This window comes from Primulina tabacum, chromosome 9 (assembly GCF_025594145.1).
Source record: "Primulina tabacum isolate GXHZ01 chromosome 9, ASM2559414v2, whole genome shotgun sequence".
Taxonomy (NCBI): Eukaryota; Viridiplantae; Streptophyta; class Magnoliopsida; order Lamiales; family Gesneriaceae; genus Primulina; species Primulina tabacum.
In genome coordinates this window covers 8585094-8607937 of record NC_134558.1, presented here as the reverse complement: position 1 = coordinate 8607937, position 22844 = coordinate 8585094, and the positions used below count along the sequence as shown (strand labels likewise).

The following is a 22844-nucleotide window of genomic DNA, read 5'->3' as shown; positions in this document are numbered from 1 at the left end:
AGTTGTACTAGTCAAATTAATTAACTAAGCCCATTAATTTTAGTTAAGGAACCTAAATCTATAATTAAATAAATTAGGTTAATGGTTCAATATTAAGAAAGAGGCCAAAACTGAAACGTCTGTCACTCTTACTTAATTAAATAATACTAGATATATATATTGTTGGGGATCGATAAGGAGTTTAGAGGGGGTTAATAAAGTCTTTCCTTTGTTGGATGATTTTGCAAAGGATGATAGAATCCTGTTAGAGATTGTAGCTGATCTTGTTCGAATGTAAGTCCAGTAGATCACAATAATAAGTGCGGAAACGATCCAATGGAGTACGATGAGAAATAATAAAACAGTAGGCAGTTGAACAGTGGTTGTTTCTGGAAGTTTGAAGATAAAATCTTCTACGTCTTACCTTGTTCTGTTTACAAAATGTATCAGTAAAAGACTTTGGATATTACAGTAAAACACTTGTACACATCCACTACAGTAGGACTTACCCTTAGCCTACTGAAACTCTTAGTTACACAACTCGGTAAAACGAATACAACAAAGTTTTGGAAAAGACTCTTTTCCAAATTACAAACTCTTCTCAATAAAATATAGTAAAATGTTTAGCTTGAAGAGATTTACGAAACAATCAGCGCAAAGTGATATCAGAAGATCGAATATAGATAATGAAGCGTGTGCTGCTTTTCTGTATATTGAGCTTGAAGATAAATAGTTTATGATAGCTCAAAATTCAAGTTGGAATAATCGTTGCGTTGATAATACTAATAACGTTGTTTTCTATAAAGGATTGACCTCTATATATATAGAAAACTTTGAGTCCAACGTCTATAATCAAAAACAGCTTCTGTGACTCCTGAGTAAGATCAGCTTTAATACCTAAAAAAGGTCCTGCAGAAAGCTTTCGGAATAATCAGTCTTGTTTCATACCTAAACTAGTAAGGAGCGTTAAATGTCTTTGTTCAACATTAATGGTGCAATAAATGCTACTACTAGGTAAAGTAAAGCTAACATTTAAGATTTTAACGATTCAAGTAAAGACGTTAAGTCACTTCTGCTTAAGCTAAATTCTGCTCTTAAAGCTAAGTGCTGCTTCTGATTTTCTAAGCCGTTTAAGGCCTTGAAGAGTACTGCTTCTGTTAATGTGATACGAGAGCTTCTGCTTTTATAATGTCTTCTGATTATAGCTATCATGAACTATTGGTTTTGACTCTCATCACCACAATAAAATTAAGTCTAACATATATATATATAATGAAAAGTTAGTCCGATATCGTATCAAATAAATTTCAAAGTCCAAGAAAATTACTCGAACATCCATAAAATCAAGTATTAAAACTTCTCAAAATAAAATTAAACTTTCATTAAATCCTTTAAAATTATATGGAACGAGAGGTCTTCCGGTGTATACTGTCCAGTCCAGCCCGTTCAAGAGTCGAGGCCTCCACCCTCATCATTTTTCTCACCTGCAACTATTTAAACCTAATAAGTCTAATGACTCAATACATCCAAACCAGTGATAACAAATAATACATATACAAACATATGTATTTAAAAAGAATACATTTAGTAAAATACATCTGACTTAAAAATTGCTAGAATACACATTTTCATAAATCATTCAAAACACTCAACGTTATATAGCATTTCCTCATCTTATCATAAATAATTTTTGATGAAATTCGATCATTAAAAATGACTATCCTTTTTTCCTTTATCCTATATTCCATTAATCAATCTATAAACAATTGTACATGGCGGTGGGGCGTCAGCAACTCTTGTCATTGGGCCATGGTCTAAAATAAATAAAGTTCACCGCCCATTTTTACGACGGATCCCTCACATATCATCTATGCCACAATCAAATCACATTCTTCAAAATATTTTCTTTTCCTTCCCTTATTCCATTAAGAAATAACTTATATTTTTATAAACTAAGCATACAACCGGAAATCTATTAACTTTAGCATATATCGTAAATTTAGCATATTCATTTCAAATAACCTTTAATATGTGTTATGATTATTCGGGACGCTGCCAGGACTTCCGGACTTCCTTGAACGTAAAATGACCATTTTACCTCTGAAAATCTAGCTTACCCTTTTTAACTTTTTCCTACGTTCCTTGACCCGAGCCTATCCCAAACCATCATATAAGCTTATTTTTTACTAACAACTTTCTCAATAAACTCGAGCCCCTTGACTCATTTTCACAATTCAACTTAACCGCTAAACCGTTGTTCCATTTGTAGCTCGAATTGACTCAAAACTTAATAACTTTTTATCAAATTTGAACCACAACTTACTAGACCCTAGTCCACACTCGTGAGCAAGAGTCCAGCCCACACGAGACCACAGTCCACCCTCTACCCTCAGCCCTCGCTGCACCGCTCGGTTTCCCCACTCTCGGCGTCGCAACCCCTTTTCCATGAGCCATCTTCGACCATCTCCTAGCCAGGCCAGCTCTAGCCCCTTATACATCCTCCTAGGACCCTACTGGACCTGCCTTTACACCAACCTCCTGCGCACACCACCATGCACAGCCTTTCTCCCTTTCTTTCCCCAAAACCGAGCCCGTCCCATGCACTAAACCCTAACTGATGCTCGGTCCTTTCCCCTATTGTTCCAGCCCCCTTCTAACCTGTATGGGACTCCCTTTAGAACATCTAAACATCATCTCACTTCCCTATAATGGTGGTGAGTCCCTAGGAATCATAACATGACTCAAACGAGCTTTAAAACTTCAAAACTTTAAGATAAATCATTCAAAACATTAATAAAACTTGATCATCACATTTTTCATTCAGAAGATCATAAACATGCATAATATTCTTGAATGGTGCAAAAGAATTTAAAGAAGTGTCTTTGCATTTATAACGCTTGAAAATCGATTATTGGCGTGAGAAGGGGAGAAGGAACGATCGGGAGACGTCTAGGCCTTGCTTCTTCTTCTCGAAACTTTCCAAAACTCCTAGTTCCATGGAAGCAAGGTGCATGGCTGTTGCACCCCCACAAACCCTAATTTTTTTGTTTAGTGATTTTCGAAAAAGTGGCATAGGAACTAGGGTTTTAGGTGTTTTATGGTTGTGCAATAATTAGGCCCATTAATCCTAGTTAAATAGGCCTAATTAGGCCCATAAAATCCTGCACAAAAATTTTATTTAGGAAGGTTTTAAAAAATGAATTTACGAGTCCTCAAAAGTCCCTTGTTTGACGAAAATCGATTTCTAAAATAAAAATAAGACTCGACTCGTAATATTATTTAAATCCTAGAATTTTTAGAAAATTTAAATCCTATTTAGGCATATTTTCGAGCCTTAAATTAATTATATAAAAATATTTTTATCTCAATCGTCCTCGGTCTCCTTTCCTCGGCTAAGCATCAAATATTCGCTTGAAAATCCTTAATTATGAAATCATACAAAACTACACCATTAAACTTTCAATCATATTCAAAATATATCATTTATGCATTTAAAATCGTTCAATTAAAATAAATTAACAATTTAAAATTTTTATTCGTGCGGTTTACGTATATAGATTTTTGGGCATTACAAAAACCCTAGCCTCATCTCTTGAACCTCTTCGTCCCAAATCCGAAATCGAAATAAATGACCGCCAAAAAAATAAAATGAAAGAGGGTCAAACTTCTTGCAAATTTATTGGATGAACAAAAATACAATTTTTGGAATTAATATAATTATGGGAATCACTCTAAACAGAGGCTCTAGCCTAACATTGCACAAATAGGATTCAGGTAAGGTATATATCATAACATATATATTCTGATATAATATGTGTGATATATTATATTATGATATAACGTGCGTGGAAATTGTTGGAACTTTTCAAGTTCGCAATCTTGATTTTGATGATAACAAAACTTGATAATTATGTTACTGATAATCTACCTTAGTGTGCAGCATCTAGGATCACTCACGAGCTGTTTACATCGCAAATTGAAGACCCAACTAATTGCACAAACTGAATCATTCTAACTGTTACGTCAATTGAGCAGTCCAGCTGATTGTCCAGTTGATAGGTAGTTCAGCAGGAGAACCTCGGAAGCCTGGCCAGCCGAAGGAGTGTTAACTGATGAAGAAACCCAGCTGATTAGTTCAACTGAACAAGAGTGAAATCAGTTCAACTGACGAGTCAACTGATTTCACCAGCCCAACTGAAGATTAGTTCAGCTGATCAGTTCGAAGCATCACTCAGAATCTTTCAGTTTTGGATGAAGACAAACTCTTTCAGTGGAGTCCAGCTGTACGTGAAGGTACAAAGCCATTGTCCAATCCAAGGACAATAATGACGTTGCATCAGAGCATTAAAGACAAAATGTTTCAGAAGGGCAGTCGAAAAGTCGAGACATAAAGTCCAAGAAACAAATTCTAGATGCAGCGGATACAATAAATGAGTCTCACTGTACGTACAGTTTTCCTGCCTATAGAAAGATAATATCAGTGAAGACTCAAGAAGAATAACAAGAAATATACACCAAAAGAAGAAGCTGAAGAAAAAAAACGAGACTCAATACACAAAGCTTCTTCAAGAGAGAAAAGAAAGGGCACGCACATTCCACATCTGCTTTTAGAAGCATTCAGCCCAGAGAGACACTTAAACGTGTTATCTACTTAGTTTAGAAGTCATTTTCCCTCAGTGTGTGGGAACATTCTTGTTCAGAACACAAAGCTTCTTCAAGAGAGAAAAGAAAGGGCACGCACATTGCACATCTACTTTTAGAAGCATTCAGCCCAGAGGGACACTTAAACGTGTTATCTACTTAGTTTAGAAGCCATTTTCCCTCAGTGTGCGAGAACATTCTTGTTCAGTTCTTACACACAAATTATCTCAACCACTCATATACAGTCTTGCACAAAGAAGTTAAACTTGTGTATGTAATCTTTGACACATAGACGTTAAAGAAGTGTTGGCTGGAAGGTGCTGCCTTCACTCGTAACTAGGAGTTCAGTTTAGGCAGTAGTGTAAGTCCTAGCTGAGTGGGTTTGTACAAAGAATTGTATAAATCAAAGTCTTCTAGAGGATCCAACCTGAGGCGATAGAAGGGGTGACGTAGGAGCAGTTGAAGTCTCCGAACATCCATAAACATATCTTGTGTATTTAATTGATTAACTCTTGTTTTCAAACTGTTTGGATCAGTTAGAGTATCCGTCAGTTCAGTTGTCACCATAACTGAACTGATGAATGCAAAAACTAATCTACCTTTTTTTGGTTATTCAGTTTACATAAGTTAAAACGTTTTCTAATACAACAGTTTTCTTCACGAAGGATTGCTTCGAGTTTCTTAAAAGTATTACATAGTGTTAAAATCTATTTAAAAGTATTTCATACTAATCTACCTTTTTTTCGGTTATTCAGTTTACATAGTGTTAAAATCTATTTAAAAGTATTTCATACTATTTTCAAAACTATTTGAAAATATTTCTATGTCGCTCTTTAGTAAAGAGTTGAGAGGATTGGCTCTACAACTAATATTGTAGTCACTTCTTTAGACTCTTTGCTTAGGGGTTTTAATCAGCCTGCAGGGGATTGAGAATCATCTTTGCATCTGCAAAGATGCACAGCTAAATTTCTCGTTGAACAAGTTTTCAGTTGCAAGCCGACCAGGTCAGCTATTCTTCAAACAAAACTCATCCATGCTGGGACGTTGGTTGATTAAATCACCAGCTGTATTCCAGTTGAGCCTAGTCAGAGTCTGCTCGACCAGTTAGTCTGCGAAGAAGTCAAGTTCAAGCAGTTTGACTCGTTTATCTAGCAAATTGAACTCACAACCGATGCAGCATTTCAAACAGTCAAGCAACAAGTTGATGGTATATCCAGTTCTGTCGCATAAACCAACTGATATCTGATGTTTAATATATGTTACTGTTGTAGTAATTTTTCTTGTTCAACTGATGTATGTACTCAGATGTAAATACAAGAAAATTTATTTAAATAAACATCATATTTGTTCAGCTGTGTTTCATTGTGACTGAATGGATATTTCCAGATCTCTTGTCTACATTGCTTGAATGATTATAATCTCTGAATGAATGATTATATAAATATCTTTCAGATACGGGTTTTTATTCAGTTTCTAAGGGAGAGTTTTTCGTTTTTCTCTCAAACTAAAATTATTGTTAATCAGTTTTAAAATTCAGTTGTTGAGAAAAATTCTTTCTGTTTCATCAACTGAAAAGTATTTTCTTAATTCTGATTCTTTCTCTTAGAAGGTTTTCAATTCAGTTTTGGAGAGAGAGTTTTTGTTTGTTTTCAAAACCTCTTTAAATTCAGTTATAAAGGGGGAGCTTTTAATGATGTTTGAATATACTAACCCTTGAACTGAATATATTTTGCTTAACTACTCAAGTCTTTATAATCATCAAAAAAGGGGAGATTGTTGGAACTTTTCAAGTTCGCAATCTTGATTTTGATGATAACAAAACTTGATAATTATGTTACTAATAATATACCTTAGTGTGCAGCATCTAGGATCACTCACGAGCTGTTTACATAGCAAACTGAAGACCCAACTGATCGCACAAACTGAATCAGTCTAACTGTTACGTCAATTGAGCAGTCCAGTTGATAGGTGGTTCAGCAGGAGAACCTTAGAACCCTGGCTAGCCGAAGGAGTGTTCAAATGATGAATAAACTCAGCTGATCAGTTTAACTGAACAAGAGTTAAATCAGTTCAACCGACGAGTCAACTGATTTCACCAGCCCAACTGAAGATCAGTTCACCTGACCAGTTCGAAGGATCAGTCAGAATCTTTCAGTTATGGATGAAGACAAACTCTTTCAGTGGAGTCCAACTGTACGTGAAGGTACAAAGCCATTGTCCAATCCAAGGACAATAATGGACGTTGCATCAGAGAATTAAAGACAAAACATTTCAAAAGAGCAGTCGAAAAGTCGAGATATAAAGTCCAAGAAACAAACTCAAGATGCAACGGATACAATAAATGAGTCTCACTGTACGTTCAGTTTTCCCACCTATATAAAGAGAAGATCAGTGAAGACTCAAGAAGAATAACAAGAAATATACACCAAAAGAAGAAGCTAAAGAAAAAGAACGAGATTCAATACACAAAGCTTCTTCAAGAGAGAAAAGAAAGGGCACTCACATTGCACATCTGCTTTCAGAAGCATTCAGCCCAGAGGGACACTTAAACGTGTTATCTACTTAGTTTAGAAGCCATTTTCCCTCAGTGTGTGAGAACATCCTTGTTCAGTTCTTACACACAAATTCTCTCAACCACTCATATACATTCTTGCACAAAGAAGTTAAACTTTTGTATGTAGTCTTTGACACATAGACGTTAAAGAAGTGTTGGCTGGAAGATGCTGCCTTCAGTCGTAGCTAGGAGTTCAGTTTAGGCAGTAGTGTAAGTCCTAGCTGAGTGGGTTTGTACAAAGAATTGTATAAATCAAAGTCTTCTAATGGATCCTACACTGGCGGTAGAAGGGGTGACGTAGGAGCAGTTGAAGTCTCCGAACATCCATAAACATATCTTGTGTATTTAACTGATTAACTCTTGTTTTCAAACTGTTTGGATCAGTTAGAGTATCCGTCAGTTCAGTTGTCACCATAACTGAACTGATGAATGCAAAAACTAATCTATCTTTTTTCGGTTATTCAGTTTACATGAGTTAAAACATTTTCTAATACAACAGTTTTCTTCACGAAGGATTGCTTCGAGTTTCTTCTGCTTGGTTTTTAACCAAACTCGATTTAATTCATCGGTGTTAATATTCTTAGAACACGAGCTATTGTAGCTCATTGGAGAATATTTTGTTTGAAGCATCCGAAAGATGCTCAGCAAATGATCCTTCAAAAATATTGTGTAAAAAAATGCGGATATAGTCGAATGGTAAAATTCCTATTTACCACGAAATAATTTGATCTATGGACAGCATCATTGTGGTAAAAGTCATAATTCGAAAAAGCTCCTCTCAAAAGGCTCTCATAATTTCGGTATAGAAAATTAGGCAAACCGTTTTTGGTTTTTTGATCTCAATAATAAAATACATCTAAAATGTATAGTGCAATTTAAAGAAGAAATAAATATTCCAGTCATGGACTCGATTGGAGAAAAAAGATCCCAAAAAGATTGTTCGTAAGGAATACTACAAAAGCTATTTCCATCAATCTCGGAATTGTTGGTGCCAAGTGATTAAATCACCAAAGGTATGTTAATGAACTTCCTATGAATGATTAAATTTTGGTTAAATCATACGAGTGTACAAATACACTATTTGAATGTCAAATAAATTTTTTAAAACTTTTGGTGCATTTTGGACACGAGAAAACGATTTTTCAACCGTGGTTACAAATCAATTGGTGATTATTCAGTTAGAAGTTGACGTAGAGAACTTCTTTGTTGATACATAAATGAAGGGCTCAACTTGGAGATTAGATGATAACTCGCTTTGATCATTTAGTTGGGAATCTGAAGATCCTCGAGCCTCATTCAAAGCAGGAAAGTGAATAGATTTTGTAACGTCCCGAAAATTTGAAAATCCACGTAAATCACATGTAGTTATCAAATTTCTTATGTAATTTATTTTAATTGAATTAATTAAATGTGGTAATCATATTTACATGTTTAAAATATGGTTTTCTACTAAAATGCATAAAACTGTATTTTAAAGGATGATTCGAGACGCGATCGAGGAAAGGAGACTTGGGACCATATAAGGAAAATATTTTTATTAAATTCTTATTTTTAATTGTTTAATATATGGTATATTTTAATGGAAATATTTTCGAAAATAAGGCATTTTAAGATGTTTTTACACGTCGAGTCGTATTTTAAACCGGTAATCAAGTTTTGAAAAAAATATGGACTTTTTGGAGGCTCAGTTAATATTTTCAAAAAGCAACATAAACAAAATATTTTAATTATCCTCTAATGGACTTAATGGGCTTATTATACTAGGTTAATAGGTCTAAGCTTGCACCATGTATTTTTATATCAAATAATCAAGCTTCCAAGCTCTCTCATCTTCCCTAAAACACACGCCCCTCACCCTAAAAACACAAAGACTCTTTCATCAGCACATAAACACACACACCACATGTTTTCAAGAGAAATTCACACAAGTTTTGAAGAAAATTCAGAAAGCTTCTTCCCTCGTCTCTCCGCCAATGTCCCTCACACCACAAATCGTTTTCGTGCGTAATAAACGGAAAGACACGCTTTAATCTTTCTTCACTCATCTTTAACACAATATTATTCATTTTGATACATGATTGCATGAAAAACATGATACACTTCTTTTATTTTCGTTTTATGGCATATACATGATAAAACAAGAGTTTTCATCTTTTAAAACTCTTGCTTATGATGTACAAAGGGGCTGCCATACTAGAAGGGATGTTTTTCCACATGTTTAAGGGTCTTTAGGTGCATGTTTAAAGGCTGGACAAGATAGGATACCTTGATGAATGAAAATTGAGTTTCTATGGGCTAGGGTTTGCGTTTTTCATTCCTATGCGATGGAGAATAATAGCTGCTACTTGGGACGTGTTAAAGAGTCCTAAGGTAGTCGAGTCATGGTCCTAGAGGGACTGTGCAAGGGCTGGAACGGGAGGACATAGGCTGATGAACGTGCTTTTTAAGTCGCTTGAGGCATGAAGGGGCGCGTGTTTAGGCTTGTGCTTGCATGGGCTGTAGAGCTGGTCTACTAAGGGTCTAAGGGGCTCGGTCAAGGTCCTAGGAAGGTTAGCCAGGGTCTGTTTGGGTCGGCTAAGGGCTAGGAACGAAGGGGGCGCATGGATTGTAAGGCTAGGGTTTGGTCGATTATGGGCATAAATTTCCAGCAAGGTTCTGTGCTTGTTAAAGGGTTCTAAATGGTTTGATTTGGGTTGTATATGATATGGTTAGGTGTTAATAAGCTATGTTTCAAATTTGGTAAGGTTTGGTTAAGTTTTGGGTCAATACGGGTTAAAATCGAAGCGTATGTTTAAATTTTGAAACGAAGTGGGAAATTAGTCGAGAAGCTTAATTTTACGTCTAAGAAAGATTTATGGGTGTATTTTAAGGTTGCATGTTAAGTTTGGATGGATTTGGGTCGTCGTTTTAATGTCTAAGGATAAATTGGGAAAGTTAGGGTTTCAGGGGTAAAACGGTCATTTATACCTAAAAAATGTTAGACATCCTGAAAATACCATAAATGCTGTAATATATGTTTATTTCAAATGTCTATGGAATTTAATGATGAAATATTAATGCTAAAAGACGTGTTGGATGCTTGGTTTAAAAGAAAAATGATTTATCACTACAAGAAAAATGTCATACGACAACGGTTAAATGTCGTTGCCCTTTTAAAACTGTTGTTAAAGCCAGTGTTGTTAAATGGTTCGCTCAAAGACAACAGTTTTTCACCGTTGTCGTAGTGAAAAACCGTTGTCGTAGCTACAATTTGCAACGGTTTTTAAAACCATCGCAAATGATATTTGCGACAGTTTTCGAAACCGTCGCAAAAAATTTGCGACGGAAATATAAACCGTCGCTAATTAGCGACTGTTTGTTACACCGTCGCTAAATTAGCAACGGTTTATAAATCACCGTCTCTAAATGTAGCGACAGTATTCATGTGAAAAACCGTCGCTACTTAGCAACGGTTTACACAAATTCCGTCGTTAATATTTTAGGTAAAATAAAAAAAAATTATGAATTTAATAAATCTGTGTTGTGAATTGGTACAATCGTATAAGAAATAAAAAAATTTAAGTGTCGTGAAGTGATAAAATCATGTAAAAGATAAAAATTTTAATTGTTTTGAAGTGGTAAAAAAATCGTGTAAGAGATAAAAATTTTAAGTGTTGTGAAGTAGTAAAATCGTGTAAGACATAAAAATTTTAAGTGTTGTGAAGTTGTAAAATCGTGTAAGTGAGAAAAATTTTAAGTGTTGTGAAGTGAAGTGGAAGAAAATGGAGCGAATTTTCGGATATTTATAGAGAGTAGTGGAAGAAAATGGAGGGAAATCTGGGCGGGAACGAATTTTTGAAATTTGCGACGGTTGTTTTTCAACCGTCGCAAATAGCAGCAACGGTTTTAGCTATACCGTCGCTAAGATTAGCGACGGTGTAGTCCAAACCGTCGCTAAGTTCAAATTAGCGACGGTTAAACATGATACTGTTGCTAACTTTAGCGACGGTTCAAATTAAACCGTCGCTAATTTGAACTTAGCGACGGTTTAGATTACACTGTCGCTAACATTAGCGACGGTTTTATGAAAACTGTCGCTAAATAACGTTGTGTTTTATTCTAAACACACCCTAATCGACAACGATTTTCTAAAACCGTTGTTGATTGTCCAAAAAAACATGCTAATAGACAACGGTTCATGAAACCGTTGTCATAAACGTTCAAAGACAACGGTTTTACAGAACCGTTGTTATTGACCCTAAAAACCGTTGTCTTTGACCCCCCAAAAGACAACGGTTAAACCATTGTATTTTTCTTAAAAAATGATCTACGACAAAGGTTTTAACTAAAACCGTTGTTAAAAGTTTTTTAACAACAGTTTTAGTTAAAACCGTTGTCGTATGTGTGTTGTTGATTCTGAAATTTCTTGTAGTGTATATATGCATGAATTTTTACAAGTGATAGAAATATGAAAGGTTGAAGGAGGTGAATTGATTGTGATTAATACGATGATACAAGGATACGATGATAAGTAAGGCCAATGCTCAGTTGACGGGTGAGAGTGTCGGTGATGTCCCCGCCGCCCGGTACCGTGGTAATACGTAGATAGATCTATCGACCTACAGCTAATACGAAAGTCACAATTGAGGATCTGAATTCAATAAAAAAAGAAACGTATACGTATATGATGAAAAGGAAAAAGTATACGACGAAAGGAAAAATGTTTAAGTTTGTGCATATTCATGAAAAACTATTTTATTAAAAGTATTTTCACTTGTTATCATGGTTAAGGTTTACTAGTCAATAGTGCAGATGAGCATGATTTTGATGTATGAGTTGATGGTTGAACTAGCTGGACTAATGGTGCACATAACCCGAGGACCTTTGCTAGTTTATCGTATTACGTTTATGATTTAATATTTCTTTAAAGATTTTATGACTTTTGATGCTTTCATGTGGTTTTGGAGGATTTAAGATGCTTATACTTTATTTTGAAAAATGCTAGCTTTAGCTTTAGATTTGGTTGAAATTTGAAATGACACTCATGTAAGATGAATTTCAAATTCATCATAATCACCAATGCATTTACATAAGTTAAACGATCAGTGTATTTGAATTACATCCAAATAATCAAATAAATTTAAAATTCATGGATTTGAAACTATCTTTTCATTCAAACCCAACCTTATATATATTTTGAACATGAGATCTTCGAAACTGCCACCCAAGCGTTCACACAACATACATACACAATTAAGGTTAATTTTTTGAAATTTAAAATTAAAGGTCCATTTTTTGAAGTTATTTGTCAACATAAAGGGCGTGATTCATTCATACATTTGGTCATTTGGGTGTTTATCATTTGTTTTAATTATACTTCTTCCAAGTTTGTAAAATCTAAAAATTCATTTAAAAATCTATAATTTTATGAATTTTGTTAGATGTTCATATCGACTGGATTAAGTAATTGAGAGTTGTATAAATGGATTTGAACAATACCTAGCATTTGAGATTGAATTAGGTTCAAATTTCAATTTTAACATGATATCATATCTCAAGTCCGCCTTTATGTGTGGAACTGTCCTATGAGCCACCCGATAATACCTTGTAAATTTGACGCTACAGTTGTTTATTCCTAAGTATAAAAGAGTGTGTTGTATCATTTGAGATAATTTTTAGAATTGATTTAATCTTTTAGAATTGATTTAATCTCAAGTCTCAATGTTTAATAAATCTAAAAATCAAATCTAATTAATTTGAAAACGACATATTTAGCGAAAGTAAATACCTCACTAGGCACGGCTAGAAAAACGTTATCTCTCGGTGAGTACTGAATAATCCTCCAACAAACTACTTTAGTTATTTAAATTGCACTAGACAAATTATGTATGACAGACTCGATCGAGAAAATATTGACATATGAATCTAATATTTTTTAAACAAGATTTACTAAAAAACAAGATTTTTAAACAACATTATTAAACAAGATTATCTCAAAATATTATTTTTGAAGAAGAAATACTATTTAGTAGCAACTCTTGATACTAACCCTTTTGCATTATTTTATTTTCAAGTAAATTCAGATATTTCGAAGTCTATATTTGGAGGTAAAATAAATTTTAATTTCCAATCTGGTTATCCTTCCTATCCAATATTTAATTTAAAATAGATATTATTTTTTTTATAATAAACATTAAATTGTGTAGATATAAAATGAATCAGGCGCATATGCTATAGTTAAAAAATCATTTTCAAGAACTGCTCATTCATTTATTTATTTATATTTTTAGTAAATGCTCATTTATTACATTTATTTATTTATGTAGTACATGAAGCCCAATATAATTTTAGAATAAGATATATAAATAAATAAATGGAGATTAAGGTGACGAAACCCAAATCCACAATTATCCAATACCTTTCTTGGGAAAAAAAAGGCACTCATTTTTATATTATTTATTATTTAATTATTATTCGAGATTAAAAAAGAAAATAAAAATTACCTTTCCTTAAATCCCAGTTATCCAATAGTTTCCAACAACGTACCACTGCTTGTACTATTCCCTGACACCGACTTGTGCGACTGCCAAATGCCACATAATAATTGAAAAAAAGAAAGATAAATCATTTCATTATCTTGGTTGGTACCTCTTCTGTTTCAGCCCTGTCTGTCTCGAAAGAATGTATGAATATAAATTTTACATATATACACACACACGCGCGTATGTAAGGTGAAACTGTGTGTTAAAAAAAAAGGAAAAGGTGAAAATGTGACTCAATCAGTGTGTTTTCTGCATGTTTTGTTTAATATTTATAATTTTTATAGCTCGTGGTGAGATAAAAAGTAAGCTAAAAAGGGTGGTGCTTTGTCAAGATTCGCGCTTTAACCGAGGAACTAGATATAAAATAATTTTATTTATGGTTTTCCTTTTTTTAAAAAATAATAATTTATGGGTAAAGGATTTACCGAATGGATCATGGGTATGTGAGTTGTTGGGGAAATAATTTTGGTCCTTTTTATGGACTTTCCGAAGTCTCTTCTTCTCCACAAATCATGGTCCTTGTATTTCCTCTTGCTTTTTGCTGAAATTTTTTTCCATCATTACTACTGAAAGACTCCCTCAAATTAAAGAAAATCAGGGCAGAGGAAAATAGATTATTGATTTAAGGAATGAATGGTGTTACTGATCTTGATTTAGAAGACTCTGAGTTTGTTGAAGTTGATCCCACTGGAAGATATGGAAGGGTATCGTCCTCTTTCTTTTTCTTATTTGGGCTGTATTTTCTATCTTTCTGATTATATTTCTTCGAAAGATGTGTATTTATTTTTCTTGAAATATAGCTTCATGTTTCTTGTTTTCTTTTCTGATTGCAGTATAATGAAATTCTTGGAAAAGGATCTTCAAAAATAGTGTATGTGTTTAATAAAGTACATTCGGTATCTCCCAGATTTGGCCTTTTCAGTATTGATAATTATTACATTTAAGTTATTCACTTTTGGGTTCAATTTTTTTCTGCTTATTGTTTCAGTTACAGAGCTTTTGATGAGTATGAAGGGATTGAAGTAGCTTGGAACCAGGTGAAGCTCTACGATTTTCTACAGAGACCTGAAGATCTTGAGAGGCTTTATCGTGAAATCCATTTACTCAAGACTTTGAAACACAACAATATTATGAAATTCTACTCATCTTGGGTTGATACTGCCAATAGAAACATCAATTTTGTGACAGAAATGTTCACTTCTGGTACCCTCAGACAGTAAGTCTCCATTTTCTGTAAATTTGGTGATCTGGGATTTTAAAATCTTTATATTTTGATACAAATTTTATGTGGTTTTCTTTAATCTGAAATAGGTACAGGCTAAAGCATAAAAGGGTGAATACTAGAGCTATCAAGCACTGGTGTAGGCAGATTTTACAAGGGCTTCTTTATCTCCACAGTCATGATCCTCCTGTGATTCATAGAGATCTGAAATGCGACAACATTTTTATTAATGGGAATCAAGGTGAAGTCAAGATCGGTGATCTTGGATTAGCTGCAATCCTTCGGAAATCACATGCTGCTCGGTGTGTGGGTACGTCTAATATTTTTCGAAGTTTCCTGAAATTTTTTTCTCCTTGAATTTATGTTAAAGTTTGATATAGTATCGGATTTTGGTTGCTGATAATAGGAACACCGGAGTTCATGGCTCCTGAGGTATATGAAGAGGAATATAATGAATTAGTGGATATCTATTCGTTTGGAATGTGCATTTTGGAGATGGTAACCTTTGAGTATCCATATAGTGAATGCACTCATCCTGCTCAAATTTATAAGAAAGTGATCTCTGTAAGAATCTGGAATGAATTTTTTCCGGCAATCTATTATTTAGCAAATTTTCTTGTCATTTTAAGATTTGTTGTATTTCATCTTAGGGGAAGAAACCGGATGCCCTTTACAAAGTTAAGGATCTTGAGTTACGGCGATTTGTTGAAAAGTGTTTAGCCACTGTGTCTGACCGGTTATCCGCGTGGGAACTTCTCAACGACCCTTTTCTCCAAATCGATGATTTTTTTTATGATTTTAGGATGTTGAATTATCAGAGAGATTATGATGAAATAGGTTCGATTTTAAAGCAACCCCTCTTGAGTGCTCGTCATAGCAGAACCAGTTCTCTAGCCAATGGTTACTCAAACTATCTTTGTTATGATCACGAAAATGGCTTGGATTACCACTCGGTTGAGTATGAAGGGAATGAGATAGATTTATTCACAAGTCATGAAGATGATCACTTGGATAATGTGGACATTAAAATCAAGGGGAGAAGGAGTGAAGATGGGACTATATTTTTGAAACTCAGAATTGCAGATAAAGAAGGTATGTATGTTTTAGATTCGTTTATATGGAAAATTCTCATCATGACGTGCTGAAATATAGAGTTTCAAATTGGTATTTCCAGGTCTTGTCCGGAATATATACTTCCCTTTTGACATTGAAACTGATACAGCTTCGAGTGTTGCTGCTGAAATGGTTTCTGAGTTGGATATTACAGATCAAGATGTAACCAAGATTGCAAATATGATCGATGCACAAATAATTTTGTTGGTACCGGATTGGAAAACGGGTGCTGGATTTGAAGAAAATTTTCATGAAAGTAGTAGTAACTACTGTCAAAACTGTGCATCAGACGGTGCTCTAGCTGGCTATTTATCGTCCCACAAACCAGGAAAGAATCTGCAAGCTCCTCAATGTTCCAAGCACGGATGTGGAGCAATACATGGTCGTTTTGAAGAGATTACATACCAAGTTGAATGGCCGGACAAATGTCTTACAGAGGGTGCACCAATGTGTTCAAGCCAGTCGAATGGTGGGCAAAATCCTCACACATCCCGTTTATCTGTTAACTTTGGACATGAACATGAAATGTCAGAGCAAAATAACAAGGATGAATCAAATGTGAGAATCGACAAAGAGAATGCATCTGATAGGAATGAGAGTAAGCAGGAGTTAATGTGGCTTAAGGCCAAGTATGAGATACAGTTGAGGGAGCTTGGAGATGAGAAAATTGGGGTTATGGTCAAGCATCCGAGTTTGGATTCTCACTCAGGAGAATGCAAGAACGATACATGGGATGAGAAAAGTGAAGTTCGGCTTGAATCTTTTTCCTCAATGAAGCATGCTGCAACATTCTCATCAACAATTTCTGAAAGGAAACATGATTATGAGTCTGCCTACAGTTTATGTAGTCCGATGCACATGGTCACAGCTAAGAGTTTCTATCTCCACAGAGCCAGTTCTCTACCAGTTGATGCTACAGATTTCTAAAACTTGAGAAGTTTTTGTCATAATATTAGACTTAATTTTAATCAAAGAAGAAGTCTCAACTCAAGTCACAATAGTGGAATGGACCGGATTCGATGTCCATCGTCCAGCTTTACGTGAATAATGTTGATGTAGTTCTTGCGGATAACGAATTCTCAACTTCAAATGAAAGTGACTTCCATTTGAGTTAAAAATGAGTGACTGTGCATCGCCAACCAAATTATAGCAAGAATGGTTTCTCGAATCGACCCTTTCTTTTCCCCCATAAAAAGTGGGAATCTCCTCCTCTTCTTTTCTTTTTTTTTTTTTTTTTTTTTTCATATATGGGATGCCCCACACCAAAATACTTGATCATAGATAGGGATCTAAACTAGCCGAGTTGAACAAAATTAGGCTCATTTCAAATCACTAATCTCACAAATAGTTCGAGCTTGGTTTGTTAACAAATCGTTAATCGAGTTTGATTCGTTTTGAAATCATTAAGCTCACAACTTACATTAATTGTAAGGTGGTGTTTGATAAGCCGTAAAATTTTAACAGGATAACTATCATATGTTGTAATTTTAATTTGAATCAAGAAGCACTAAATCATATAAGGGCAAATATTACAATCTTTTTAATTCAATTCAAATAGGTGATTTCCATTTACACGCTACTTGTATGCCCTTGGTCTCGCGCAAGTTCGATTGCGAAACATTTGAGAAGTTCTAATCAACATTTCGGTGCCTAAAAGTAAACTATCAAATTTAATGTTCCCACTCTACAACAACTTGTGTCTATGTATCCAGAAAATATTTTTGTGGTTCAATTCCAATTGCCCTTTCCATGGCACCACAAGTGCACTATCGACGAAAGGACAAGATGGCCAAATATTACCGATGTGTTAGTTGATTTTGCCTAATTTGCAGGCAAGATCAAGATGCTTGGCCATCCCAAGAAGTTACGCTTGAATGAGCTCTTCATATGTTAGGTGCATCATGCGTATGTTATGTAATAAAGATATGAAGTTCGTTTTTTTCTTGGAGGAGATTTGATAGGCAAGTGGATTGAAATAATTATCGAAGTTCTTGAAGAACGAAATTCGATTCTTTAGGTACAAGATTATGATTTTGTTATCTATGGAATTGAGTAGTTTTACGATCTCTACAAAAATAGAAACAAAATGACATTTTTTTATGACCATAAAATTCACATAATTATTTTTTGTTGCATATGATTGGGTAAAATCGTATTGGGCAAGTCTTGTGCAACGTATTCGTCCGAGAAAATATTGATAAGGATAATTGAATTTCTAACTATTGGTCAATTCTCACCTACTCCACCAATTCGGACAGCCTATTGGTTACACAAAGTAAGGAGAATCGAATTTCTGACTATTGGTCAATGCTCAACTACTCCACTGATTCAGACACCTGTCGAGGACACAAATTGACTCTTACTTCAGTTATAATTTCTATCACATTTAGTATCTAATATAGATGAGATATTAAATATTTGCTTTTTTTTTTTTGATAAACTTACATTACGATTTAATTTTAAAATATATGCAAAAAAATACGGAATTTCCAAAGCCGAGAGATGACCTCAAAGTTGGTAAATTCGATGTTGGCTTTTGTAATGACCTATGTTTTATCACATGAGACTGATTATTTTAGTTTTGGATAATTTTGAATTAATCTAATATTAGTTCGAATAACTTAATTTAAAAAATTAAAAGAATTGTCCATGATACTCGTGATATAATTAACGTAAATGAATGTAAATTATGAGTCACAAATCAACTTATAATATAATCATTATGTTCAAATTTTAAATATAGTGAATAAAAATATTCCAATAAATTTTAAAATAGTCAATTAAATTTTGATGGCAAATGTGTAAATAAATTGAAATTTGTTTTGAAGGCAACTTTGTAAATAATTTGAAAAATAATCCATTAAATTCAATGGCAACTTGTAATATTATTTGATGGCAAAGTTGTATATATAAGGGGAAACTTCAAAATCGGTGCCTTCAATTTAAAGTTGGATATGTATCGCTCGGTCGTTGGTTGCATGTGTATTTTGTTTCTTTTGTTGTACGACTCCTTGCTGAGTCATGAAGATAATAGTGTTGTTACATTTATTTTAAGTATCATCCCCACAATCGGAAGAAAAATAGCAGAAAGAAGTAATTAATTTCTCACCACTACTGGAACGAATTAACGAAGTAAACTCGGCACGTCTCTAGGGGAGAATAAAGTATTAAGGTAACTTTCCCACTCTCTTCTAATTATTTGTACAGTATAAATTTGGATATATAATCATGGTGATGTTTGATTGTGATATGCTATTCGAGAGCAAGTATATTATATATGTACTTGGTCTAACTTGAATGAATTAGGAAGCATCGTTGAATTACTTTAGTTCAGAAGCAGTGAACATTATATTTGTAATCTTAATTATGACCTTGTGGTATTGTCAGTATTCGGGACAAATATATATATGGTTCAAATAAAATATAAATTCTTCTAATAATTTAAATGTTAAACTGAATAGCGTAAAACGAATTAATACATTCATATACGCTAATAGAGTTGCAATTGAATGATTTCATTGATTGAAATGAATATTTCGACTATTTATGTTGAGTTTTGGTATTAAAATCTTAATTGTGGATCAGGCTACATTGACTGGAGACGAAGAATTGTGGCATGTTGCGACCGAGCAACATACGACATGCTTTTGTGTCATATGATATGTGCTTGATTGATTTGATTGAAAATATGTGCATATATGCCTTATTTGTTGAGTTGATGTGGCATACAAGACATTCATGAGTGATATATCGATTTATAAAATAAATATTTTTTTAACACACGTCATTTTATACATACATCGATACATGACATGCACATTGAGCTATGATACTTGGATACCTCGATATCATTGGATTTTGATTATGGGGTTTTGAGCACGATGTTATGTTTGGCATTATGTGGCCCATAAAAACATAGTCATTCGTGGGCCCTGTGATTGATTGGTTGAGATTTGGGATTTGATTGCGCTTTGCCGACGCTATCATACAAATTATTCCCTTATACTTGACTGAGGCCGGTGTGTCAGCTCGAGAATTGATTTGATAGCAATTCGATTGGTTCCGATACTTGCTCAGTGGATGGACATTTGACCTGATATCTCCACGACATGCATGCATTCATATCATATATCATTGTGTAGATACATGCTGTAAATTATGGTTGTTCCATAAGGATCGTTTGCTCACCTCCAAAGGGGGCTGTTGTTGTCTTGTGTGTGGACAATGACAGGCACTCCAGGTTATCAGGAGACCGGAGAATGTACTTCTGGAGGAAGTCACATCTGAGTTGAGGTTGAGTGGTCTATCCTAGTTTATATATGAGTTATTTGTATGTAGTTGATTTCGGTCATGTGTGGGCTTATTTTACGATCTGATGCGTTTAGACGAGGATTTATTAGATACTATTTTTAAAATTATAATTATAGTTGACACATTTTGGGCTAATTGTAAAGAATTTTTTTACTTGTTTTTCACTGTAATTAATTAACCCTAATCAAATCATATTGTAATAACGATTAGAAGTTAAGAGTCCCACATGGTATGGTATCAAAGCATATCTGGGAATGCTCAAATGAGTCTTGGGTACACTTGAATAGGCACAAATGAATTATGCGTTTGTGTTTGATTTACTTGTATTACTTGCTCATGCTTTAATTTAGTTTGAGTAAGTTGTTGATGAGATTAATGAATTGATATGATGATGACGTATAATTGATATTTAATTGTGATATCCATACTATATTTTGTAGATGGATCTCACAAATGAAACTACGATGAGTAGTAGTACTTAGAGGATGGTTGGACAACTCGAAAGAATGTCCATGGATTTGGTTATGGGTCGATTCCAGGATCTAAGGCCACGAGGTTCTTTGGCACCGATAGTGCAGAAAGAGCAGATGCATGGTTGAAGGATATCGAGTAATTTTTTAATATTGTTGAATATTCCAAGCCTCAAAGAATGAAACTTGCCCTTTATCAATTAAAGGACTGAGCAAAATCTTGGTGGGAAGCCGCCGAGATTGGACTGAAAGAGGCCGATGCTGAAGTCACATGGGATGTCTTCAAGGCCCAGTTTCTTGAGAAATATTCTCCTCCATCTTATTATACTGCCCAGGAAAATGAATTCAATAGTCTGCAGCAGGGAACAATGACGGCTGTAAAATATGCTTCTAAATTTTTTACTTTGCTGAAATATGCGCTTCATATAGCTGCAAACTCAAAAGCGAAATACAACAGGTTTGTAAATGATTTACATCCTGCTATATATACTTTTGTCATTTCTGGTTTGCTTACTAGCTATGAAGAGGCAGTTGAACGAGCCAAGGCAGCCGAAGCTAGATCAAGGCGAGGAGGTCCTCAGTACTTTCCTCCACCTCAAGTGTCAGCTCAGCAGCCTACCTTGCGTCCAAAAGGTAAAAAGTTTAAAAAGACTGGTTCTACTGCTTCTTCATCTTCTTCTAGTTCCAGTGGATCCCAGCAAGGGAGTCCCGTTATTGCTCCTTATTGTAGCCATTATGGAGGCAAGCATACTATCAAGCAGTGTCAGGGTATGTTTGGTACCTGTTATCATTGTGGGCAGGAAGGCCATTTCTCACATGTATGTCCGAATAGGAGTATGCCTTCTTTCAGACCCCAACCAGGATTTCGAGGTGGCCCTAGTATGATGATACATGCTGCTCCTATTCCCTCTTTCCAGGAATCAAACTTTCCACGATATCGAGGACCTAGTGGTCAGACTGTCCAAGGCCCTCCCCAAGCTAGAGTGTATGCCATGACCGAGGATCAGGCAAAAGAAGCTCCTGGTGGTGTTATTGCAGGTATCTGCATGCTTTGTGATTATCCTGCACGTGTTTTATTTGATACATGAGCATCTCACTCATTCATATTTCATGCAGTTGTTGTATCTCATGATATTTTGTGTAATCCATTGTATGATACTTTATCGATAGCCACCCCAGCAGGAAAGATTATTCTGTCTGAACAAGTTGTGCATAATTTTGTATTGATCTATGAGGATAATGTGATATTTTTGAACCTGATTGTCCTTCAAATACACGACTTTGATTGTATTGTTGGCATGGACATCCTGACAACCAGTCGAGCTATTATTGATTGTTTTCATGGGGTGGTTCGATTTCAACCTGTTAATGGATCCAAGTGGAATTTTTATGGCAAGGGTTCCCAAGCTAAAATTCATTTGGTATCCCCTCTGGAAATATCCCGGCTTTTGTTTAGCGGGGATGAGGGTTTTCTTATCTATGTTGTTGATGTCTCTAAAAAAGATATCTCTTCATCTGATATTCTTGTTGCTAAAGAGTTCACGGATGTATTTCCCGATGAGAACCCTGATTTTCCTCCTCGTCGGGAAGTCAAATTTAGTATTGATCTTGTGTCGGGAACTGCGCCTATTTCTAAATCTCTGTAGCGCATGGCGCATTTGGAATTGAAAGAACAGTTACAGGATCTTATCGAGAAGGGATATATTCGACCGAGTGTATCACCTTGAGGAGCTCCAGTTTTATTTGTTCAAGAGGAAGATGGTACTGTGCAAATGTATATTGATTATAGGTAACTGAATCGAGATAGTGTGAAAAATAAGTATCCACTTCCTCGTATTGATGATTTATTTGATCAGCTTCAGGGTACTTCTGTCTACTCTAAGATTGATCTTCGTTCTAGTTATCATCAAGTACAAGTTCGAGAAGAAGATGTGCCTAAAACTGCTTTCCGTACCAGGTATGGCCACTATGAGCTTTTGGTTATTCCTTTCGGTCTCACCAATGCTCCTGTTGTCTTTATGGATCTAATGAAT

At 34.8% G+C, this 22844-nt stretch overlaps 1 protein-coding gene across 2 annotated transcripts; it reads left to right on the top strand.

Moving 5' to 3' along the window:
- The first annotated feature begins 14089 nt into the window (after positions 1–14089).
- Positions 14090–17125, top strand: LOC142504589 (putative serine/threonine-protein kinase WNK9). Of its 2 annotated transcripts, none has more exons than XM_075617452.1 (7): positions 14090–14399; positions 14529–14566; positions 14684–14911; positions 15007–15227; positions 15324–15481; positions 15568–16009; positions 16092–17125. In XM_075617452.1, the coding sequence occupies exons 1-7, from the start codon at positions 14325–14327 to the stop codon at positions 16955–16957; spliced, it is 2028 nt and encodes a 675-aa protein (XP_075473567.1). In that variant the 5' UTR covers positions 14090–14324; the 3' UTR covers positions 16958–17125. The 2 variants fall into 2 exon arrangements, with proteins under 2 accessions (XP_075473567.1, XP_075473568.1); XM_075617453.1 differs by having other exon boundaries at positions 14328–14399; positions 14529–14591.
- Positions 17126–22844: the final 5719 nt, after the last annotated feature.

What these genes read in the sequence shown, in the direction of transcription:
- LOC142504589 (XM_075617452.1), top strand. Translation starts at nt 14,325, where the DNA reads ATGAATGGTGTTACTGATCTTGATTTAGAAGACTCTGAGTTTGTTGAA. An exon ending in CCACTGGAAGATATGGAAGG is followed by an intron (nt 14,400 to 14,528) that starts GTATCGTCCTCT and finishes TTCTGATTGCAG; the next exon opens with TATAATGAAATTCTTGGAAA. An exon ending in ACTTCTGGTACCCTCAGACA is followed by an intron (nt 14,912 to 15,006) that starts GTAAGTCTCCAT and finishes AATCTGAAATAG; the next exon opens with GTACAGGCTAAAGCATAAAA.